The 23,360-nt window shown below is 41.3% G+C and overlaps 1 protein-coding gene across 6 annotated transcripts in view; it reads right to left on the bottom strand.

Moving 5' to 3' along the window:
* DDHD1 (DDHD domain containing 1) overlaps positions 1-23,360 on the bottom strand; it is a 110,812-nt gene that overhangs the window by 30,829 nt on the left and 56,623 nt on the right. For all 6 annotated transcript variants that reach the window (XM_065593902.1, XM_065593907.1, XM_065593905.1 and 3 more), the window contains 2 exons: positions 13,618-13,724; positions 13,226-13,332 (listed from right to left, as the gene is read on the bottom strand). In XM_065593902.1, the coding sequence (XP_065449974.1) occupies positions 13,226-13,332; positions 13,618-13,724 (214 nt within the window). The remainder of the gene's footprint in view (positions 1-13,225; positions 13,333-13,617; positions 13,725-23,360) is intronic.

The following is a 23,360-nucleotide window of genomic DNA, read 5'->3' as shown; positions in this document are numbered from 1 at the left end:
GCAGCTATCGTAAAACAAACAAACTCTAATTGCAGCTGTAAAGCACCGTTTCCTCTGACTACATGGGTTGATATCAGCAGTAGGATTATATAACTGAATCTTTTGGTATTTAGTAAGTAAAAAAAGAAAAGAAAAAGCGGCTTACATTTTAAGTCCTAGCTAAGATATGATTTGGTTAATCAGTGTAGGTCACAAAATTAAGATATTATTTAACCCTCAACAAGCTTTCTCAATCTTAAAAGGACAAAATATTCTGGCCAGCAAAAGGAGAGCTTGGTCTGAGAAAATTCTTCATCTTGTTAAAGGTATTTTAACCCCACCAAATCGGTTGTCATTTTATCCTGTTATAAACCTCCTCTCCTCTCTATAAAATGCATTCACTACAAACTCCTTTATGCTTCTTAAATCAATGGCCTTATTTTTTCACGTCCAAAGTACTGCTTTAATTCTCCACTGAATTTCCTTTCCTAGACTGCTTTTTTAAAAATTCAAATACAAACAATTCATTAGCTACAACTACTAATAAATAACTCAATATTGGCTTGTGTTACACAGGAGATCAGACTAAATGACCATAGTGTTTGTTCCCTTCTGGCCTTGGAATCTATAAATGTTTCCAGTTATGTCACTTCAAAATATTCTCTTCTCTAAGAAGGTTAAATAAACCCAACTAATTTACTTTTTCCTCATAAATGATTTAAAAAATCCCCAACTTTAAATATGCTTAGATTTGGGGGTAATATTAATTCCCATGAGAATGTAAACAAAATTGAACACTGTTCTGTATGCTGCAGGCTTTAACATCACAGTCTTTGTATCATCACTTTTTATATTTACAAAAGAGAGGTTAAAGCCTAGTGGTTTTTCTTTGCTGACCTCTCTCTTTTTTAAGCAATATATATTTTTTGAAGTGTTGCTCTCCCTCTTCAACCACTGAAAAGTTAAATTAATATTTAGTGGCACAAAAACCTCAAATTGATGTTTCTTAAAAAAAATTAAACCCCAGGTTGTTTCAAATTTAACTAAGTTCCTCGAGGGCAAGAACCACGTATTCCTGTATTTATCCTAGCATAATGAAGCCCTGATTTTGATTGGGGCCTTTGAGTGTTACTGTAACACAAAAAACAATACAAAAAATTAAAATACTTCAGTTGTTTGGGTTTCTTCCTTAAAGAGAGGATCCCCGTCTTTCTTGTTTCTAGACAGAGCCAGCATATACCCTCCAAACACTTCATGGGTTATGTAGACCTGCACGTGGCAAGATCAAGGGGGCTGATGAGAACCTGTAAGTTGGGGGCTGGTGCAAGGTGGGATAAGGGTTTACTCATTCAGGAAGTTACTGGTATTGCAGCAGGAGGTGCAAACAGCTAGCGTGCCTCAGTTTCCCGTGTGTCACAAAAGTATCTAGGTGGTGGATGATTGCTGCAGAGACCCCGAGAGGGCAGGTGTGACTGCCATATAGCAGCCTGGACCCAGAGAGCCTGGACACTTTGTCACTTAGCAACTGATGGCCCAGAGGCTCACCCAATCTTGGGAGCCAGCCAGTTTTGACCAGCGGGAGAACCAAGTGCTGAAGAAAGAGTCGAGGTGATCTGTTTGCCCAGAAAAGAGACAAAGGACGGAGGAGGGGCAACTGAGCGTGACAGAGGGTGGGCTGCTGGAAACTGGTCAGTCTCCTGGGTTGGGACTCAGGAGGGAGAGCCCAGGGCTCTGGATCCCCTCCCTCAAGATGGACTTTCCTGAAACTACTTTCTACTGACTGCCTACTTTCTGTGCTAACAAGAACTGTTCTACACTTTGTTCCAGATGACTAACAAACTGTTTTACAACGCTGGCTGAGAATCACTGCTGATTGGGAAGTTGGGGTGCATGGCCCCTTTGGGGGGTGCGTGTAAGGCCTCCCCAGGTGTCCTATCCAGGTGGATTCACTACAGGGAGCTCATGGTGTGAACAAGAGTGCTGAACACTCGGAGGTCAGACCCAAGGAGGCCTGCCCTAGTGAGAGTGTGCCCTGAGGGGCAGTCACATTACAAGAGGGTCCTGTCTGAAGTTCATTCAGAGTGGTTCTAGAGCACTGAGACTGTTCTCTGGTGACACTTACCAATGCCGAAGTGCATAAAGATGTCATTTGAAGCACCACAAAGGACTTCCTCTGGCCCTTGAAGCCAAAGAACAGACCAAAAAGGCTAAGAGTGGGGACACATCCATGCTTCCCCCTGCTTGTGATTGGAAATGGATCTGTCAGATCACTATCAACGCTAAAAAGCAACAGAGGGTCCTGTGGCACCTTTAAGACGAACAGAAGTATTGGAGCATAAGCTTTCGTGGGTGAATGCCCACTTCGTCAGACGCAAGGTGCATGGCTTCATCACTTGCGTGGCTTCATCACTTGCGTCTGATGAAGTGGGCATTCACCCACGAAAGCTTATGCTCCAATACGTCTGTTAGTCTTAAAGGTGCCACAGGAGCCTCTGTTGCTTTTTACAGATTCAGACTAACACGGCTACCCCTCTGATACTATCAACGCTAAGCCTTCCAGCCATGCCTCCATGGAACTGCCAAATGAAGTTAATACATTTGTCTGGACACCCAAATTTAGTGAGGAATTTCCAGAGGGCAGTGAGGTTGACTGTACTGAATACCTTGGTTTGATCCAAAAACATAATGTACAAAGGTTGGTGCTTTTTGCGACCTTTTCCCTGTAACTGCCGAATGATGAAAATCATGTCAACAGTGCTCCGCTGAACACAAAAGCCACCCTGTGATGGAGATAGAATGTTGTTGATTTGGGTCACAAGACAGGTCAAGAGAAGCCGTGCAAGACTCTTGCTGGCCACAGAGATCAAAGAGATACCGTGGTAGTTACCACAATTGCTTTCAGAGCCTTTACACTCTGAGATGTTGGCATCTTTCAGTTGCTGCAGAATAACTGCTTGAAGCTAAATATAAGAAAAATTCAAAGAGCTTGTCAATGCAAAGATTTTCCTCATGTCTGAAAACCTCCGCTGGAATGGCATCGGGACTAGGGGATTTATTATTTTTCATTACTTGAACACATCGGCTCATGTGAGTGGATCGGCAAGTGCAGCAGATGCCAACAGTTTATAGACATTATTCAGTGACTCAACAGGAACGATTAAGTAGTTCAATAAAATGTTCAAGCCACTGTTGGTGTATAGCAGTATGATCTCTGATGAGAGATTCACCATCGGCACTTGTTAGCAGTGTCAAGGCATATCAGGCAGGGCCATACACAGCTTTGACCACATCATAGAAACTGTTGGAGTCACCTTTATCAGCAAGGGCCTGTAGTAGTTCCTTTGCGTTATGGTTAAACCACATATTTTGCATTTGATGGAGTTTGTGTTGGAGTGTACTGCAAGCTGCCCTATATCTGGCCTTTTTCAACCCAGAGAACAGGTCAGCTAAGAGCACAGCATGTGCTCGTCGCTTTACATCTGAAAAATTCAATATATCAGGATCATTATTGTCAAACCAGTCTTCATGACAGCATCTCATATATCCAACACAATCCACAATGGTGTTATAGTGTCACGCAGGGATACCCATTCAGCAAATACATCATCACTGATTGTTGGAAGAGATGCAATGGTTTAGAAAAAACAGTAGTTAGCTATGTTGAAAATTGTTTGATGGTTGATAGATCATTCAGCCAGGCAACATTTACATACTTGACAGAATTTTATGCATTTTCAACCAGATAGAGAGGGAGAGCTTTGATCAAACAAGACGATGGTAAGTCCAACAATAAGCTCTGCCTAATACCCAAGTTATGTGCACATCTCGTAGATCCCACTGTCAGACAAACACAGTCAATTAGATGTCAGTGACCTGAGCAAGGGTGCATCCAGGTTGTTTTTTATTTGTTGAAGAGTCAGAAGACAGTATTTGTAATAACTAGATGGTGCTCGGTTAGTTTGCAAACTAAGGACAGAAAATAAAGTTTCAAGTTTTTCCCATATATGGTAGCAAACTGACATCATCTAAAATCTAGGCATGTTTACAAACAAAGCAAGAAACTTGACCTCACAGGATCAAGTTGCTAAAAGGTCATCAGCTTATATCTCACGACTGAGAGGATAAATGCACTATGACCTTCATGAACCTGATTAAGGGCTTTTTATATGCTCATGGAAAGCCATGACAGTCAGATAAAATTCAAGGGGAAGATATCTATAAACCAGACTGACAATCAAGCAGCTTGAATGGGTCCTGAGAAGCACATTAACACTCACACCTGTGGAGTAGCCCCTTGAATCTGAATTGGAGGAATAAAGGCTGAGAGGATGTCACAAAGATAACTACAGGGCTTATCACACTGGACTAAAGTGTACACTGCCATTCAAGTCTCTTGACTTCTGACAGGGGCATTCTATTCTGTTGCCCCTGTTTCAAGGCCTTCTGATCCAACTTCAAGCCACACTTTTTTGCTTCCCCCATCTAAATAGCACAGCTCCCTAAAGTAGCACTGTTCTACTCCTCTCACCTGAAAAGAGATGCTCTCTGCTGCAGGACACCTCATTCTGTTGAAATGTTGAGGCTGGCCAACTAAAAAACTCATTTTCAGAATCTTACTGTCTGCTACAGTCATTTGGGACTAAATTTAAGTATTTTGGTACAGGCACATCCAGTATTCTGGCATATTACAAAGTTGAGAAGACATTCAAGGACAAGCAGATAAATTAAGTAGAAACAAAAAACCTGTAAAGCAGTTCTTTAGCTGACTAAGCAGACTAAGCAAACACAACATTGCATCAATCTCAGTTATCACTATAAGTTAGAGCTTCTGGCTTCACAAACCTCTCACTTTTAAACGCACAAAAACAAGTGCATACTCTTGATGCCAGGTAGGCTGTGCAGTGTCAGGAGGCTTCAAAAGGTAAACTTGACATCAAGAGGGCACTACAGAGAAGATACAGTCTAATAATAATAAATAATAATAATAATGGAGATATCCCATCTCCTAGAACTGGAAGGGACCTTGAAAGGTCATGGAGTCCAGCCCCCTGCCTTCACTAGCAGGACCAAGTACTGATTTTGCCCCAGATCCCTAAGTGGCCCCCTCAAGGATTGAACTCACAACCCTGGGTTTAGCAGGCCAATGCTCAAACCACTGAGCTATCCCTCCCCCTCCCTAGACAGCGAAAAGATTGGAAAATGGGTTCCTTTTCAGCTTATCCTCTTTAGGTACTCCAAGAACTACCTTTTAAAGATTACGCTATCGGTGTGATGTAGTTTGGAAATATTTCCAAATACTTGAGGTTTCAAGTTCCAAAAATAACAGAAGTTTCTCCCATTCAGGTCCATACTCTGAAATATTGATAACACTTAATCTTCATTTGAATAACCTTTTAAAATATGAAAGGATGTTAAAAAAAGAATATTAGATCTGAGGCCTGTCAAGACTTGTGCCAAACCACTACATCTTTGTAAACAGGGTTTTAATACAGTAATTTGCAAGATATTAATAATGCAAAAGTTGGTAAATTTTTTCTTTGTTCAAAATTGCAAGAGTATAGCTATTAAATAATTATTACTGAATATTTAGATATTATGAAAATATCAAGGAACTTCAAGGAAGACTAGGGAATACCTGCACAAGGAATCTCCTTGATACGCAGTCTGTGCATTTTAGTTTATTAATTGGCCTAGTAAAGCACATTATCTTCCTTTTCTCTATAGTCTGCAGTCATCGTTCCTCAGATCTCACTAAATACAGGCTGGAATGGCCAGAGGGGAAACCTTCAAGATTATCACTTCAAAAGTTTTTTTTCTCTTAATTAATTGGCCTCTCAGAGGTGGTAAGACAACTCCCACCTGTTTATGCTCTCTGTATGTGTGTATATATATCTCCTCAATATATGTTCCATTCTATATGCATCCGAAGAAGTGGGCTGTAGTCCACGAAAGCTTATGCTCTAATAAATTTGTTAGTCTCTAAGGTGCCACAAGTCCTCCTGTTCTTCTTTTTGAAGAAAAACTTAGCAGCTCCAGAAGCAGAGCTGGTCATCGGTCAGTAGGTGGCACATTTCCTTAAATACTGAACCAATGCCTAATATAGTGATAGGGGACACTGTTTCTTTGAAACATAACACAAATGCCTTAAACACTTGTAGTCAAATGGAGGTTTCATGAAATGTTCTGTTAGAATAGAGTTGTTAATCATGATATCCTGGCCAAATTTTAATTTGTTCAGTTCTTCTGTAGTTTCAACTGGTTATAGTATTTTTCACTTCCTGTCCTATGCTATTGTGAAATGTTGCTTTATGTTTTTGTTAAATAGCTGCAGCATTCCATCCTAGCAGTGGCTGCATTTCGTTAGTGGACCAATTGATCCATATGCAGCTCCTACCAACTGTGGGTAGGTGTTGCAAGGCTTAATAGAGAAAAAACATTTAGATATCCCTGAATGAAATGTGCAAATTACTATTTATACTGTATTCAGAGGACATTTTCTGCCAAGAAAATACATATACATAATGTACAGATTACAACGAGCGTGGAAAGTTTAAGTATAGCGCAGATCACTGAAATGAGCATTTAACAAGAGAAGATAGGTGACAAAATGCTAAATTTATATTGTGTCAATTAGCCTTTTTAATCTCTGCAAAACCGTTTATTATTAAAGAAACACAAAGCTACATATGGTTGTGAAACTTAGAAACCCATTGAAATCATCTTCACACAAAGTTACACTACTATAAATGGACACCAAAGAGGAGAGTATTAAGGTAAGTGATGACTGTTCACATATATGTAGGAGATACCTGCATATCACAACAAATTTTATCATCGTTTCCCACTATTTTCTACCTAATTTAAAACATTAATATATGTGAATAATATGCTACATGACTTATTCAAACCAGCCAACTATCCAGTTAAAATCAGAAGCAACTTTTGGAGTTCTGCCACTGTATTACAGACAAATGCCAACTAATGTTGGAGGTGGAGGTCTTCTGCCATGTTGTCATAGTATTCAGCACAGCAATCCATCTATATTAGCAGTGTGTTTGTATGCTGCTTCCTGATTGGGACTGAGGGTATGTTTATAGTGCAATTTGTGGGTGGGTGAGTGGGTAAGTAGGTAGGTATGTGTGCGGGGCACATATAGACATACCCAAGCTAGCTTTAATCTAACTAGCTTGGGTACCAATAACAATGACATTGTGGCAGTGCAGGCTTCAGCCTGTGCTTGCCTACCTGAGTAACTACACAGGATCTGGGACGGGCTTGTATAGCTTGAACTGAAGCACATGTCTATGCATGCAGTAATTAATTCCCCCGTGTGCCCTTGCCCCCATCCCCACACTGTAGTGCAGACATACCCTAAGTGACATGACACCTCAATAAGTGAGAGAGGAGCGGAAATAAAATGGTGACTACTGTTCATGAATCCATTTGGTCAGTTTACTTACAAGAAGGGTCAAAAGTTGTAAAGCAGCAGTTACACTCATAGGCGGCGAATTATATGGGCCTGTGGTGCCCATGCTCCACCAATATTCCTGAAGGTGGGCCCAGCTCCACCAATGTTTGGGCCCCAGGCCCCATGCTTTGGGGGTCCCTGTGCCATGGGTCGGCAACGTGGGGCGCTCTCACCTCGGGGGCAGCTCCCCCGTCTCCCCGGAGTCGCTGCGTGCTGCGGAGAGCCACTCCACACTGACTCGGCTCACAGCCCATTAGCCGGGAACCCCAGCCAATGGGAGCTGCAGGGGGCGGCGCCAGAGCTGCCTGGCCACGCCTCCACAGCAGGGAGGAGGAGGAAGCCACAGGTCCCGGTCTGGCTCTCAATCCTGGGCAGAGAGAGAGCAGCAGGAGTGTGCCCCTGTCAGATAGCCACAGACACAGCCGGTGAGCCATGGGGTTATGGGGGCAGACAGACACAAGGGCACAGCCAGGGGTTGTAGGGGCAGACAGATGGGGCCATGGGCAGGGGAAAGGAGCAGTGATGGGCACCCCAGGGCTGGCATAAAAGTCCATTTGTAGTTTTTTCACTTGAGAAGTATACTTTCTGGTTGTTCATAAGCTCATTTATTTTAACTCGGTTTTATAGGCAATTTTAAAAGTCACTTGAATTATACCTGTTTTTTTCCACTGGTCCAAAACCACATGGAAGATGTGCAGATTTTTATTTCTGTGGGCCAAACCACCCAGTGTAGAAATGTAAATGTCAGAGACAGAAAAGCTCTTTAAGGGTAAGGGTCCCTTCAGGAAATTGTCCTCAAGTCATTCACTCTTCTGGGCATTCCATTCTATTGTTCCCTCCTATAGTGATAGTGATCAGTGTTTCCACCCACAGGGGAGAGGCAGAAGACTGGGTCAACCCTGCAGTGACTCTGCCTCTACCCTTGTTCTCTGTCTGCTTCCTCTACCAGCCCCTTTGGTCTCCCTAGGATTGCCCCTACCATTACTCCCTCTGGGTCTTCTTTCTCTGGAGCTTCTCATGAAGTAAAGTCTGTCATTACAGGCTCTTATCTCTGTAATGTATTTAATTTTGATGTATTTATTAAGTGTTAATTAATGCACTATGGGAGTCCCCTTCAGCCCTCTGTATTAATTGATCCTCTTTTTTCCATATGTTTTGCCCATAGGGTTTTCTGCAGCCCTAGGGCAGCCAGCAATAACCCTTGTGCCTTTGCAATGGGGTGAGGGAAGGGGACCATGGGTTCCCTATTTATGTGATTTGCAAGAAGTGTTATCATTCCTCAAGGTACCAAATGTCTTTAAATGATATAAGTGCCTTGTAAAATCCCAAAGCAAGCTCATTTTCATTTCTCATGTAATAATCTCATATACAGTATACACACATTTTTTCATTAAAATGTATGAGTTGAATTTATTATTAGCTAGGTTACTGTTTTGTTTTTTTTCCAATGTGGCAAAAAGTGTGCTATTTTATGGTTGAATGATTGAATGACATAATACCACCCCCACCCCGCAATGTCCGTCACTAAGTCCGGTAATTTTGTCAAGTGTTCGTCGCACAACATGGTGGGGCCTACCCCTGCCTTGTGCTTCAGGGGGTCACAGGATCCAGGGCGGCCTGGGGACTTAGAAGGGGGTCTGGCGCTGGCAGCAGCGAGTGACCTGGCCCCAGCCCACTCCGTTCCACCTCGCTGGCTCCCAGCATTGCTCGGGACAGGGGCTTTGGGGAAGAGGTGGAGTGGGGGCGGGGTGGCAAGAAGCGGGACGGAGCAAGATTGCTCGCTGCTGTCGGCGCTAGGCAGCCCGCTAACCCCCCAGGCCACCCTGGAGCCCGCGTCCGCCTGAAGCGCGTGGCCCCCCAAAGCGCGGGGCCCGGGGCGGTTGCCCCGGTCCGTCCTATGAATAGGACAGATCCACTTGGGCACCACCAAAAATTATACAAACCTGCTGCCCATGGTTACACTAGTTCTATTCTGTTCTAAATTATGATGTAGATTTGCTAGGTAGAATAGTTGCTGCATTCCTCCACAGATATGGCTGAACTGATCCCTACTCATTGCTTAATCTACCTCACAGGGGCATAATGAGGTTTAATTAGTTGCTTGTAAAGTACTTTGAGATATTTGGATGAAAAACATTAGAAGTGTGAGCTGCTTGAAGAGAAACTGCTCAATGTTATCGACAAACAGGAATGCTAATTCCAAGCAGGAAGTGTCCAAATGAATACAATGAAAACAGAAATATATAGCAAGGAGGCTAATTTAAGTTAGAATAAGTGCTCTGAACAAGATATCACAAAACAGCAATATTGCAAAACATTTGCCAAAATACAGTTCTTTCAACAAGGTGCTCTGCTTGATAACATGCATCACAAGCTTACGGAAAACGAGCTAAAAGGATGAGAAGGAAGTAAAACACAAGCATCTTTCCTGTCATTACAGGTAAAGTGCAGTGTAATAAGTGAGGAAAGTAACAAATACTTTCCCCATGGATTATATTTTCTAAATGGACAACCAACCTAATTCTCAATTACTGAGGGACAATCTCCACTCATTGATATATTTTGCTTTCCACAACCAAATCTCTGTACAACTTTTCCTGAGTGATGTACCTGAGTATTAGGATTCTAATATCTAAACTGTATTGTTAAATCTATTCACCTAAATTTGGGTTATTGCTGATTATGTACTCTATGTATCATATGACTTTTAAAAACTAACTTTATATTTGTGGGTAATCTAAGCCCTATACCCAGATGTAAAGACACTCTTTTCACAACCTATGTATTGTATATTTTTTTTAACATTAGCTTTAATAAAAATTTTAAATCTGTTAAAAAATTAAGAGAGCTACACAATTTCTTAAAAAAAAAATACTTTAAATATAACAAAAAGAATAAATCAAGAAGCTACATTCTTGAGTGCCTAATGATATAGCCTACGGCACAGCTCAACATGAGAATGCATAACAAAGTACAGAAATTTTTCTCCCCAAAATGTTTTTGTTAACAGTGGTTTAAAATAAAAGACATTTCAACACAGACAAGTGACAACTGATTACCTTTCTGACTCTTTTCATGGGACGAAGAAAAGAACCTATACGTTCTAATACTAAAAAGCTAAATCAGACAGAAGCAAACAGCACATAAATGGTGTTGATTAAAAATGGTCAGATACAAAGTTCAGTAGAAAGTAGTTGAGGACCTCGAGGTTAATGGCAAGTGCGATAAATTACAACATGGTTTTACGAAGGGCAGATCGTGCCAAACGAATCTGATCTCCTTCTTCGAGAAAGTAACGTACTTATTAGATAAAGGAAATGCGGTGGACCTAATATACCTGGATTTCAGTAAAGCGTTTGATACTGTACCCCATGAGGAATTATTGGTTAAACTGGAAAAGATGGGGATCCATATGAAAATTCAGAGGTGGATAAGGAATTGGTTATTGGGGAGAATGCAGCGGGTGGTATTGAAGGGGGAACTGTCAAGTTGGAGGGAGGTTACCAGTGGAGTTCCTCAGGGTTCAGTTTTGGGACCCATTTTATTTAATCTATTTATAACTGACCTCGGAACCGATTGCAGGAGTGGACTGATAAAGTTCGTGGATGATACGAAGGTGGGAGGCGTTGCCAATTCGGAGGAGGATAGGGATATTCTGCAGGGAGACTTGAATGAGCTTGTGAATTGGAGTATCAGAAATAGGATGAAATTTAATAGTGAAAAGTGTAAGGTGATGCATTTAGGGATGACTAACAACAATTTTAGCTACAAGCTGGGGACGCATTGGTTAGAAGTAACGGAAGAGGAGAAGGACCTAGGGGTTCTTGTAGACCGCAGGATGACTATGAGTCGACAATGTGACGTGGCGGTGAAAAAAGCCAATGCGGTCTTGGGATGCATTAGGCGAGGTATATCTAGTAGGGATAAGGAGGTGCTGCTTCCATTGTATAAGGCGCTGGTGAGACCTCATTTGGAGTACTGTGTGCAGTTCTGGTCTCCCATGTTTAAAAAAGATGAACTTAAATTGGAACGGGTGCAGGGAAGGGCCACTAGGATGATCAGAGGAATGGAAAACCTGTCGTATGAAAGGAGACTAGAGGAGCTCGGGTTGTTTAGTCTGACAAAACGAAGGTTGAGGGGGGATATGATTGCTCTCTTTAAATATATCAGAGGGATAAATACAAGGGAGGGAGAGGAATTATTCCAGCTTAGTACTAATGTGGACATGAGAACGAATGGATATAAACTGGCCGTAGGGAAGTTTAGGCTTGAAATTAGACGAAGGTTTCTGACCGTCAGAGGGGTGAAATATTGGAACGGCCTTCCGAGGGAAACGGTGGGGGCGAGGGACCTGTCTGGTTTTAAGATTAAGTTAGACAAGTTTATGGAGGGAATGGTTTAATGGTAAAACATATTAGCTGAGGAATACCAAGCAATGGTAGGTAAACAGTATAATGGCTAACAAGGGTCAGGCTGGAGACTCTTGCCTACATGCTCGGGGTCTTACTGATCGCCAGATTTGGGGTCGGGAAGGAATTTTCCTCCAGGGTAGATTGGCTGAGGCCCTGGAGGTTTTTCGCCTTCCTCCGCAGCATGGGGCAGGGATCTCTAGCAGGAGGGTTCTCTGCAAATTGAAGTCACTAAGACACAGGATTTGGAGACTTCATCAGCAGAGTCAAGGAAAGGGTAGGGACGGTTTTGTGGCCTGCAGTATGCAGGGGGTCAGACCAGATAATCATAATGGTCCCTTCTGACCTTAAAGTCTATGAGTCTATGAGTCTATGAATACTGTTATTGGGATATAGAATATAAACCACATTCCGCATATTACAAGATTTGGAATTTTTAAAAATTATTTAGATGTTTGTCTTTACCATACTGACAACTTTTTGTAGTACTCATAGAATCATAGAAGATTAGGGTTGGAAGAGACCTCAGGAGGTCATCTAGTCCATCCGCCTGCTCAAAGCAGGATCAACCCTAACTAAATCATCCCAGCCAGGGCTTTGTCAAGCTGGGCCTTAAAAACTTCCCTAGGTAACCCATTCCAGTGCTTCACCACACTCCTAGTGAAATAGTTTTTCCTAATATCCAACCTAGACCTCCCATACTGCAACTTGAGACCATTGGTCCTTGTTCGGTCATCTGCCACCACCGAGAACAGCCGAGCTCCATCCTCTTTGGAACCCCCTTCAGGTAGTACTATCATGTTTGTCACTGAAAACCTACATTGCCCCATCACAGACCACAGCGCACTGTGAAAGAACTAATCATATAAATGATTTTGCCATAATACAGGCCTTTTGTAAGTTTAACTAGCAGCTTCTTTTGTAAAACAACTGAATATCTAGTTTGAAGATATTCAAAGCAACTGAACACCTACAAAAATGACACCTACAAAAAATGCATCAAGGTTTCTGCCTTACCACACAGTGCAAGAGCCAGTGCTGAGATGCCACAATCTTATTGCTGGAACCCATCCTTACCACCCTCCCTTTATTGTTTTGCTACCACACTGTTGCACCATGTCTGCAACTGCATTCCACACTCTAGGACAGAAACCCATTTGTGTTGCACAGGACCTATCAAAATTCTGGGAGCTATTAATATTAACTGAACTGAACACAAAGACCACCATATTTAACACTTTTTTTTATAGTTCATAGACATCCCAGGATGAGCCTTCCCTTTTTAGAAGAGGGTATAAAATGTTGTTTAAATTCCGAACTGCAGTTTCATTTGCCTTGCTCTAGAGCAAAATACAAAAAATACACTTACTTCATCTCTATAGAGAGGACTTGTATAATACATTATATCCATTGCACTGCTGTTCAACATATCCCTTAAACCACGTACTTTATCAGGAGTAATGGAATCAACAGTGTCTAGAAAAAAAGAGACTCAAGTGTTAGATTCAAAGTCTTACAAGGTATATTGATGAATAAAATGTGGAAAAAATCCAGAATATGGCTACATACTTCTGAGAACACAATTACAAAATTATGATTAATGATACATCTAAAAGGAGTTAAGTACTGAAATTAACACTTCAAGTCAACCTAAATGTCCACTTTTCCCATATTTGTCCCAAAGAGAAGAACTTTCCAATATAAATCACTATTTTGTTAATACTTCTGCATGCCTAAAAATTGTATTTTCAGTGACTGTACCTCCATCAAGAGCAAGTTTTGATCTCCATTCAACAGGCAGAAACTCAACATGTGTTGCAAGATTGCAAAAGTACTTCTCTTCTATTTTTCTTGCAGTATCTCGCATCCTAAAAGAATTAAAATTGCTATGTTAGCTAAGATTCAAGTTGCATCAAATAAAATTACAATATTTCAAATTAAAAGTTACCTTATGTACACAAATCAAACTTCAGTTACTTTTCAATTACAGTACATATTAATACAAATATCATGCTTACTGTTGCTTCCAAATACCATGTGACCGTAAAATGTACTGTACTAAGGTACTTAATTCTCATATAATGGAAAACTTTGTATATTAATTAACCAAGAGATAAAGTCTTTGAAATTGCTATTGAATTATATTAAAGCCGTGACCGAAACCCCATTACAGTCAAAGGGAGTCTTCCCATTAACTTCAATGGGGTTTGAATCAGGCCTAATGTTGAAATCCTGGCCTCAACTGAAGTCCACGCTATTGATTTCAATGGGCTCTGGATTTCACCCAAGTGATTCGTCTTGTACATAAAGCAGCTAATTTAGATTTTTAAAATATGACCATGAAAACAATTATCAGTTTGACTACATGTAGCCCAAAGAGTTAGACTGTCGCTTTAGAAGGGAGACGGCAACCAAGGGAGAGGTCGGAAGGCTTGAAAGACCTCAAAGCAAGCAACAGGAGCGTTTATTAGTATTCAAACTGGTGGCAATGGCTGCAAATAAACTAACTGTCCTTTAAAGCTTTCTTTTCTTTTTTTAAAGCACATTGGAGCATAGGCATTCATGGGGCTTATTTGAATTTCGTTAATTAAAAAAAATAAAATAAAGTATTTTCAAGTACTGAATAGGTTTCTGACTCCCTGTCATTTTTAGGGCTTTTATAATCATTTTCCTTAAAAAAAGTCTCCCTCCTCTGCTGCTGTGTGACAGACTCTCAAAAAACAAGGGAAGCTGGCTAACCACCCATAAAAAGACGATAGTAAAATATATAAAAATGCTATATAACGCACAAAGTAAACAAACGTAAGTAAAGGAAGTTATGTTTTTCTCTACTCTCTTTCAGTTACAGTAATCTTGGGTGTTCCTGACAACACTAGCAGGTACCAATTTTCAGAAAGAAGTGTGACTTACGTTGACAGTGTTCCTTTTTAAAAAAAACTTGTAAACACACACAAAAACTGGTTTTAAAAAGGCAGTAGTCCTGAGCTAAGAGGAGCCATTTCCAAAATGACTGTTTATTCCCCAATTACAGGCATTTGAGTTTGTTGTGAAAAGAAGAAATCAGACTTAGTCCAGTGCTCCAACATGCATATTTCTTTTTAAAGCCAACTCCTTTTAGTGCCTTTAGCTGGAGTAGTATCATTATTATAGGCTTGCCTTCAGCTAGGCAATTTTAGGAAAAACATCCCATTGGTATTGAAGCTAGTGTAGAGAAGTCTGTCAGTTTCCAGGTTTTTTCCCCCCCTTCTTTCTTTTTAAATCATATCAATTAACTAAAGGTGAGAAAGCTGGAAGTGGCTGGAATCCTGTCTACACTAGGGTTCCCACACAGGAAATACTGGTTCAGATGAACTGGTGGAAGCTGGTGTGAGATTTTTCTCCTCCTTAGGTTCTCTGGTGTACATATATTGTCTACCCTGGACACAAGTGACAAACTCCCATTGTACAGCTCTGCTTTGCAGGCATGCCTACAGATTTATGGGTAAGCTGCACTTGTGGAGTTAAAAGCAACTGCATCTAGTGGAACGAACATGCAGCAGGAAACCAGGTAATCCCAAGCTCTACCCCAGCTCTGGCACGCACTCACTATACGCTGCCTTATTCAAAGCTCACTGAATTTGATGGAGAGATTCGAGGTGGTTTTGGGCAAGTCACTTCTATGTCTCTGTTTTAGTTTCCCCACTTCTATCATACTCTCCTCTCTCACTGGGAGGCTGTGAGGAGAAAGTAGGTGATGTTTGTGAGTGCTTTGAAAAATATATTCTCTACCAACATAATATTTGGACATTGTTTTTAAAAACAATTCCCTCCTCAAAAAGTACACATTACATCCCTCAGAAATCAGAAAGCTTTTCATTTCAATAGGCAGTTGAAGCTAACTATTCCATAAACTAGATCTAAAACTTTATTTCATTTTGACTGAAAGGATTTTTATTTTTGAGGGAGCGAATGAAAGGAAGGGAAATGGCCCTTTTCACATTCATTTTAAAACGGCTGGGATGACCAAACGGCCCCCATTTTTAAAATCTGGGTTTGGTTGTACTCCTAGCCTCTTGATCCCCAGACCTATGGGATGGTAAGTGATTAAGAGGTACAGCAGCATGCTCAGCCCACAAGAGAAGGAAATGGAGAAGTCTCCTCAGCAAGAAAGTTCATTCAAAGGATAAAGAAGTGGTACTGACTCGCTCTGAAGGAAGCCCCATTAGTCCTCCTCAGAAGGATGTCTCGGATATGAGTAGGGTTGCCAACTTTCTAATTGCACAAAACTGAACACCCCTACCCCGCCTCTTCTCCAAGGCCCCGCCCTCACTCAGTCCATTCCCCCCTCCCTCTCCCCCACCCTCACTCACTTTCACCGGGCAGGGACAGGAGATTGGGGTTCGGGCTCCGGCCAGGGGTATGGACTCTGGGATGGGGCCAGACATGAGGGGTTCCGGGTGCGGGAGGGGGCTCTGGGTTGGGATGTGGGAGGTGGTTCAGGCTTCTGGCTAGGGGTGTGGGCTCTGGGGTGGGGCAGGGGGTTGGGATGCGGGAGGGGGTGCAGGGTGTGGGCTTTGGGAGGGAGTTTGGGTGTGGGAGGGGATGGGGGTGGGGGTGTGGGTTCCAGTTGGGTGCTGGAAGGATCCAGTAGTTAGGGTGCTGGAAGGATCTCAGGGCTAGGGGATGGGGGTGTGGGTTCCAGTTAGGTGCTGGAAGGATCCAGTAGTTAGGGTGCTGGAAGGATCTCAGGGCTAGGACAGGGGGTTGGGATGTGGGAGGGGGTTCAGGGTGTGGGTTCCAGTTGGGTGGCGCTTACCTCAGGCGGCTCCCAGTAGGCAGCGCAGTAGGGCTAAGGCAGGCTCCCTGTGGAGGAGGGCGGAAACTGCTGGCATCTCCCTCTGGAGGGGCCAGAGCGCTCGTGGTGGGGGCAGTGCGTGGAGCCCCCATGGCTGCCCCTGCACCTACGAGCCGGACAACTGCTACTGGTGGGAAAATGTGCCAGTTGCAGTTTTGCCACTACCCCGGCTGCTTCCGGGAGCCACAGGGAGCCCGCCTTAGCCCCGCTGCGCCACCAACTGGACTTTTAGCTGCCCTGTCAGCTGTGCTGATCTGAGCCGCCAGGCTCCCCTTTTGACCGGGCGTTCCAGTCGAAAACCGGACGCCTGGCAACCCTAGATATGAGGCCAAAAGAATAATGTGGTGGGGGTAAATAGAGCAGCAGAAGAAAGAAAATCCTCAGATTTCCTGGGGACATCCTTAAGGGAAGGAGAAAGGAGGAGATACAAATGACCACACAGAACAATACAAACACCTCAACCACAAACTGACCTAATGCTGGCAAGTAAAGAATCTACTATGCCATTTCTTACAAGATGGTTCCAGAGAAACTCATTTGAGAGCCTAACTTTACTCCCACAGAATCTCCATTTTAGAGATTATCAAGAAGATAATTCAGGAAATTCGGTAAATATATTTATACCACCACCCTTAGCGAGCCACATGCATAGCAAAACAAAAGAAAATACACTTGACTGAATAAAGTAAGTTCGCCATATAGCACAAGACACGGGAAAAGTTAAAAACTTTAAAATCTAAAGAGAAGTTCTTGGAAATACTAACACTCCTTAGGCAGAGACTAGAGAAGTTCTTGCCTCTTCTGAGAAAGAGAACAGTTTGTGGTGTACTACTAACATAAGTTCGGAAATACTAACATCAATATTAAACAGATTGCATCCTATCAGTTCCTAGCTTCAAACAACTGGTAAAAGCACAGAAGCACCAGACATGCAGAATGCACAGAATTCCACACAATAAGTACAAGAAGTTAGGATAGCAGAGAAACACCTTTGTGAAATAACTGGGTCCTAACAGTAGCCGGAGAAGGTAAAGGATTCATACAACGGTGGAAGTTGTAAATATAAAAAACAATACAAATTATAACCAGGAATAAAGTATTAACTGAAACAGTACATCAGAGTCCTTTAAGATTGGGATGATATGTCGTCAGATACTGCAGCCTTCTTTCTATCAATTAAGTTACTAACCTTTGTTGGGTTTTTAAAGATGTTTAGTTGTCTGATAAAATTCACCCAAAGCTTGGAAGGTAATGGGACCACAAAAGTCAATCTCATCTCAGTATCCGTGGATCTCTTCTTTCTTTTCAGAAGCAATGGGGTATAGTCTAGGCAAATTGGAACCTTCACGTCATGGAATACTGAGTTCCCAGAGGCCCAGGTTGTGCGCAGGATTCTATTCCTGTTTGGAAGGGTTTGGCATATTACTAAAACCACCCTTGGGCAAGCTGATGAAGAGGATTTCCTGGTTAGTCTCCATTCAAACAATCATCCAAATTTGGAGCAGCAGTCCACCCTACATTTAAAGACTAAATCAACCTAGCTAGGTCACACTTCAGGGCTGTGAAAAATTCCATGCCCTGAACTCCATAGTTAGGTCAACTTAACCCCCAGGGTAGACACAGGTAGGTTGGCAGAAGAATTCTTCCATCGATCTAGCTACTGCATCTTGGAGAAACTGATTAACTACATTGATGAAAAAACCCTTCTGCTGATGTAGGAAGGGTCTACACTACAGTGCTACAGTAGTAGCAGATGTAGTGTAGACATGCCTTCAGAGACTTTGGAGCCTAAGTCTCATTGAAAGTCAATAGGATTTATGCACATCTGAAATCATCATAAGTCAGTGGTCCACCTAACTCTCATTCTGGGTAATGAGGGCCAGTCCCTCAGTCACTGTAGAAGAGTTGGGTTTAACATTTAGGAATGATAAACAAAGAGGGTACAACAATATCCTGTTAGTTTTAAGAAAATATTTACAGAAAGAATATGAAAAACTGACAAAATCAAAGCAAAACTACAATCTATTTATTTTATGACTTCCTCAAATCTCTCATTTTGTATAAGAGTATCCTGAATTTCTAGTTGGTTGTTTTTTTAATTTCCACTCTCCACATTTCAAATAATATTACAATCAAGTTCCTCAAAATGGGTTTAAGTATTTTCCAGTCAGATTATACACTGGACATATTTGTCTGACTAAACATATTCATAAATCACTAAAAATATTGCAAGTCAACATACAAATACTGTTTTATTATTTTTTCCCACCCAGTAAGCATTCCTGTGCTATCCATTTCAATGTTTACAATACCAGGGCAAATACAGTCAAACCTACAGGGAATCAAAAGGTCCTGCAATTGGACTCGGTCCCTATTCCCACTATCCCACAGCAGCAGAGTCACATAAGGTTTCTTCTGGCCATACAGTTCTCTCATACATTGAAACCACTTAGCAAACAGCTTATGCAATCAATGCAAAGGTCCAATGGATAAAGTGCTCATCTGCACAAACATCAATATACAGTGGCTTCCCTTTAATTTTGACCAAAATAAAAATCTGTTTGAGTTTTCTTACAAATAGTCAGGGGTGTACATCAGGATGCATAACACAGGGTTTATAAAATTAACATATGAATAACTTTTGGGGATAGTCCTTTTATCATAATGCTTCTTTGTGCTCCCTCTGGTTCAATTTACTTAAGAATTTTAAGCTACTTTATTTTATTTATTTTTATTAACGGAGACATCCTAGAACTGGAAGGGACCGTGAAAGGTCATCGAGTCCAGCCCCCTGCCTTCACTAGCAGGACCAAGTACTGATTTTGCCCCAGATCCTTAAGTGACCCCCCTCAAGGATTGAACTCACCAACCCTGGGTTTAGCAGGCCAATGCTCAAACCACTAAGCTATCCCTCCCCGTCTGCATTATTAGATAGTACTTCTCTGTAGCAAGTGACTGAATTAATAATACCCGACTGAAGTGATAAAAACTGATCCACAACAACAAGTGGAAATTTGTCTTCTCCCAATTACAGATGATCTGGTTACTGAAATTTTGATCATATTAAAGGGATAGCCTTCTTGTAAATCAAATTAGTGCAAGTGACTGTAGTTCTGTTATTTTAGGATTTATATAAAAAGACAAAAGAATATTAAAAATGGATGCAATGCAGACCTTAAGACATTTTGTTACACAGGTATAATTTTATGTATATAGAATGGTGTATTGAAAATAAATGTTTTGGGACATGTCATGAATAAAATTACAGTGCACGTTCATTCTGCTGCCTTTATTTCTGTGACTAAAATAATGAAATTATGATCCCTTAATTTAGCTGATGTGCATTAGAGACTTAAAAAATCTTTACCATTATCACTATGACTTTCTCTTTCATTACATTGCATTACTAAGCTTATTCACAATCAATATTAGGAAGGTTCAATACAACACTGAGAACTGGAAAGCTTGCAAGCAAATTAGATTCATAGTTAGTATAGCAAGTTTACAGATTCAATTTAATAGCTGATAACATAGAAAAAGTATAGTGTCTGAAGAGCTGAAAACATTATTCAGAGTCATTAGTGTCTACTCTTCTCTGCTAGTGCTTCAATCTGAGATCATCCATAACTGAGAGAATAAATGGGTCCTTAACCCAACTCTCTCAAGATCAGAAAATATTAACACAGCAGTCAATTTCCCAGAGACTAATCTGGTCTCTTAAAAACTTAAGAGATAGGGCAATGAAAGAATGGTCTCTTACACACAGGACTGGGAGTCAGAAGACTAAAGTTGTATTCCTGGCTCCGCCAGATGGTGACAGGGATAAATTAAGCTCTCAATACTTCATTTTACTACTCTGTAAATTGGGAATAATACACCCTTTGTAGGATGTTGTTCACGCATATTAACGCAAGGGGTTTAGAGAAAGCTTCATCTATTGAGGATCATAAATTCTTAAATTTTTTTTTTCAGAAGGGAACCCGTATATAAAAGTATGGCTAGAACAGCAAAACCAGTAAGTCAAAGAAGTATAAATGGAACTGTCATAAAAGGACTCAAATTAAGGAAGTCTTGTGGAGGTGTTTCTGTGGGAGGGGAGATAATCACCATAGGCCCAACACATTCCTTCGACTTCTACTCTTCTGGATTTTGTTTTCCACCATCTGGCTGACTGTCTGGTGGAGAAAAGAAGGGTAGAAAGGCCAGCCAGGTGAAATAACGGGGTCTTTAAAATAAATGTGTTACTCTCTAAGGTGCCACAAGGACTCCTCATTGTTTTTGCTGATACAGACGAACACGATACAGACTAACATGGCTACCACTCTGAAACCTGGTTCTTTGGGGTATGTCTACACTGCAGCTGAGTGTGCCACCTAGCCCAGGTAGACAGAATCGCAGCTAGCCCCACTGGAGTTTGCACGCTAAAATCAGCAATGTGGACATTCCAGGAAGGGCAGCAGCTTGGGCTAGCCACCTGAGCTAAGACCCAGGGAGTCAGGGAACTTGGACTCAGGCAGCTAGTCCAACCTACCTTCTGTACCGAAATGTTCCCACTGCTATTTTAGGCACAGTTACTCAAGCAGAGCTAGCACAAGTCTGTCTACCCAGTCTGGAAGGCTCACCCCCAACTGCAGGGTGGACATACTCTTTGCCTCCCCAAGTGGTGCTCTTTCATCCACAGCTGGAAGAAGTATGCTATTTTAATACTTGGGAGGAGCCATGAGAAAGGGTGGCTTTTGTGAGGAGCAGATCCAGGATAGGGTACAGGAAGGGAGGACAACATGATGATCAGAATAGTCTCTGTGACCTTGTGCTCCCTCCTTCTGTTTGTTGTATCCACCTGTTCTCTCATCTTACACTTAGCTTGTAAGTTCTTGGGGGCAGGAGCTGCCTGTTTGTAATATGCCTGTACAGTGACTGGCACAGTTGGGGGCGAGGACTCTAGGCACTACCACAATACAAACAATAAATACTACTACTAATAAAAATAAACTTGTTATAAAAACTCAGGTGAACTACTTTTCTAGTTCTTGTTCTACCACCTGAAGAATTCTTTACTGGTTGCCAGATGCAATTTTCAATGATTTTTTAATGGAAGGGATTCCAAAAAAGTCTTTTTAGCAGACACATCAATAAGCATTTACTTTGCTGGAGACATAGGCTTTTTGATAAGTCCAAGTAATTTTCAGAATGATAAAAGTGGCAACATGAACATCTTTGATCCCACCAGTCTTTAAAAGTCTCCTTCACTAACAGGCCACTCAACCACCTCAATTTGCAGAGATGAAATTTAACATCCTGAAACCTGAAGGCATAAGACTTCAGCAATACAGATATTTTAGAGACCTAATCAACTTGTAATTTCCAGAAAAGCTTCTATTCACTAAGCACTACAAGTGAATCTGGAGGACTTGGTTCATCTGGTGCAGAGAGTACAATCTGAATCCTATTCAAGTGACCTTCCAAGGCATCCTGGAATTTTCTGTTGGCAGGCTTCCACAAGGGACTGAACTGTAGCTCTCCAAGTGACAGCATTACAGGCATTCAGTCCACAACTGGAAACAAAGGGAGAGCTGAAGTTGACTATATCCAGTTTTACATTTATTAGGTTTTTTTTATTAGTAATTTTTCTCCCCATAGTTATCAAGAGACCAAAATACCTAAGACATCAGGATTTACCATCGAAGATGCATCCCATATTTGCATATAAAATTCTAACACATCTAGTTCTTGTTCCTCCCACTCGGGGAAATTATCCTTAATATACACTCTTCCCAGAAGCAGAGTCCAGATTAACAGATGTTTTCATTATGAGAAATTAAATTACAGACCAGGAATATTTTTTCACTTTTTGGCAACTGTTTCAAAATCAAAACATTAAAAAGCAGATTTTGCACAGAAAGCTCCACTTACCAAAAAGTTTGAGCCCTACCCATTACCTAATTTTTTTTTAATCAAGTAAGTTTGCTTCAATGCCACCTCGGAGATTCTTAGCGTAGTACCCTGTTTCCCCGAAAATAAGACAGTGTCTTATATTAATTTTTGCTCCCAAAGATGCGCTAGGTCTTATTTTCAGGGGATGTCTTATTTTTCAGAAATGAAAAATGCCTTATTATCGGTGGATGCCTTATTATCGGGGAGGTCTTATTATCGGGGGGATGCCTTATATTACAACGAGAGGCAAAACTGTAAGTAGGCCTTATTTTCGGAGGATGTCTTATTTTCGGGGAAACAGGGTACATTAGGTTCCTTTCATACAGCAGATAACTAGTACTTTTCAAAAGTGGACACAAACTGACAGTGCAGGATAAACTGAACTTATGTGGCTAAAATTTAATGGGAAAATATATGTAACCTGCTCATTCTTGATTTAATACATGGAGTTATGCATTAGATGTCTATAAAATAAAATCCACAATGCAAAATTTTAGGAAAGCATTTAAAATGATGGGAAACACTGTTCAGTACCAGCTGCAGTAGACATTCTAAGCTGAACAGAATTATTAGTTATGTTAAGAGGCTTTATTCAACTGCTATCATTTTTTCCCTCTTTGCTGCCAATTAGATCCTGCTAAGCTCTAGTAAAGCTAAAGTACTGAACGTTTCACTTCATTTACCCTGTAAGACAGTCCCCAGTTGAGAATGTTAAAACAGCATTAGCCATTTGAAT

This window comes from Chrysemys picta, chromosome 4 (genome assembly GCF_011386835.1).
Source record: "Chrysemys picta bellii isolate R12L10 chromosome 4, ASM1138683v2, whole genome shotgun sequence".
In the NCBI taxonomy this organism is placed as follows: domain Eukaryota; kingdom Metazoa; phylum Chordata; order Testudines; family Emydidae; genus Chrysemys; species Chrysemys picta.
The sequence above is the reverse complement of the archived record's forward strand: the minus strand, read 5'-3'. Positions and strand labels throughout refer to the sequence as shown.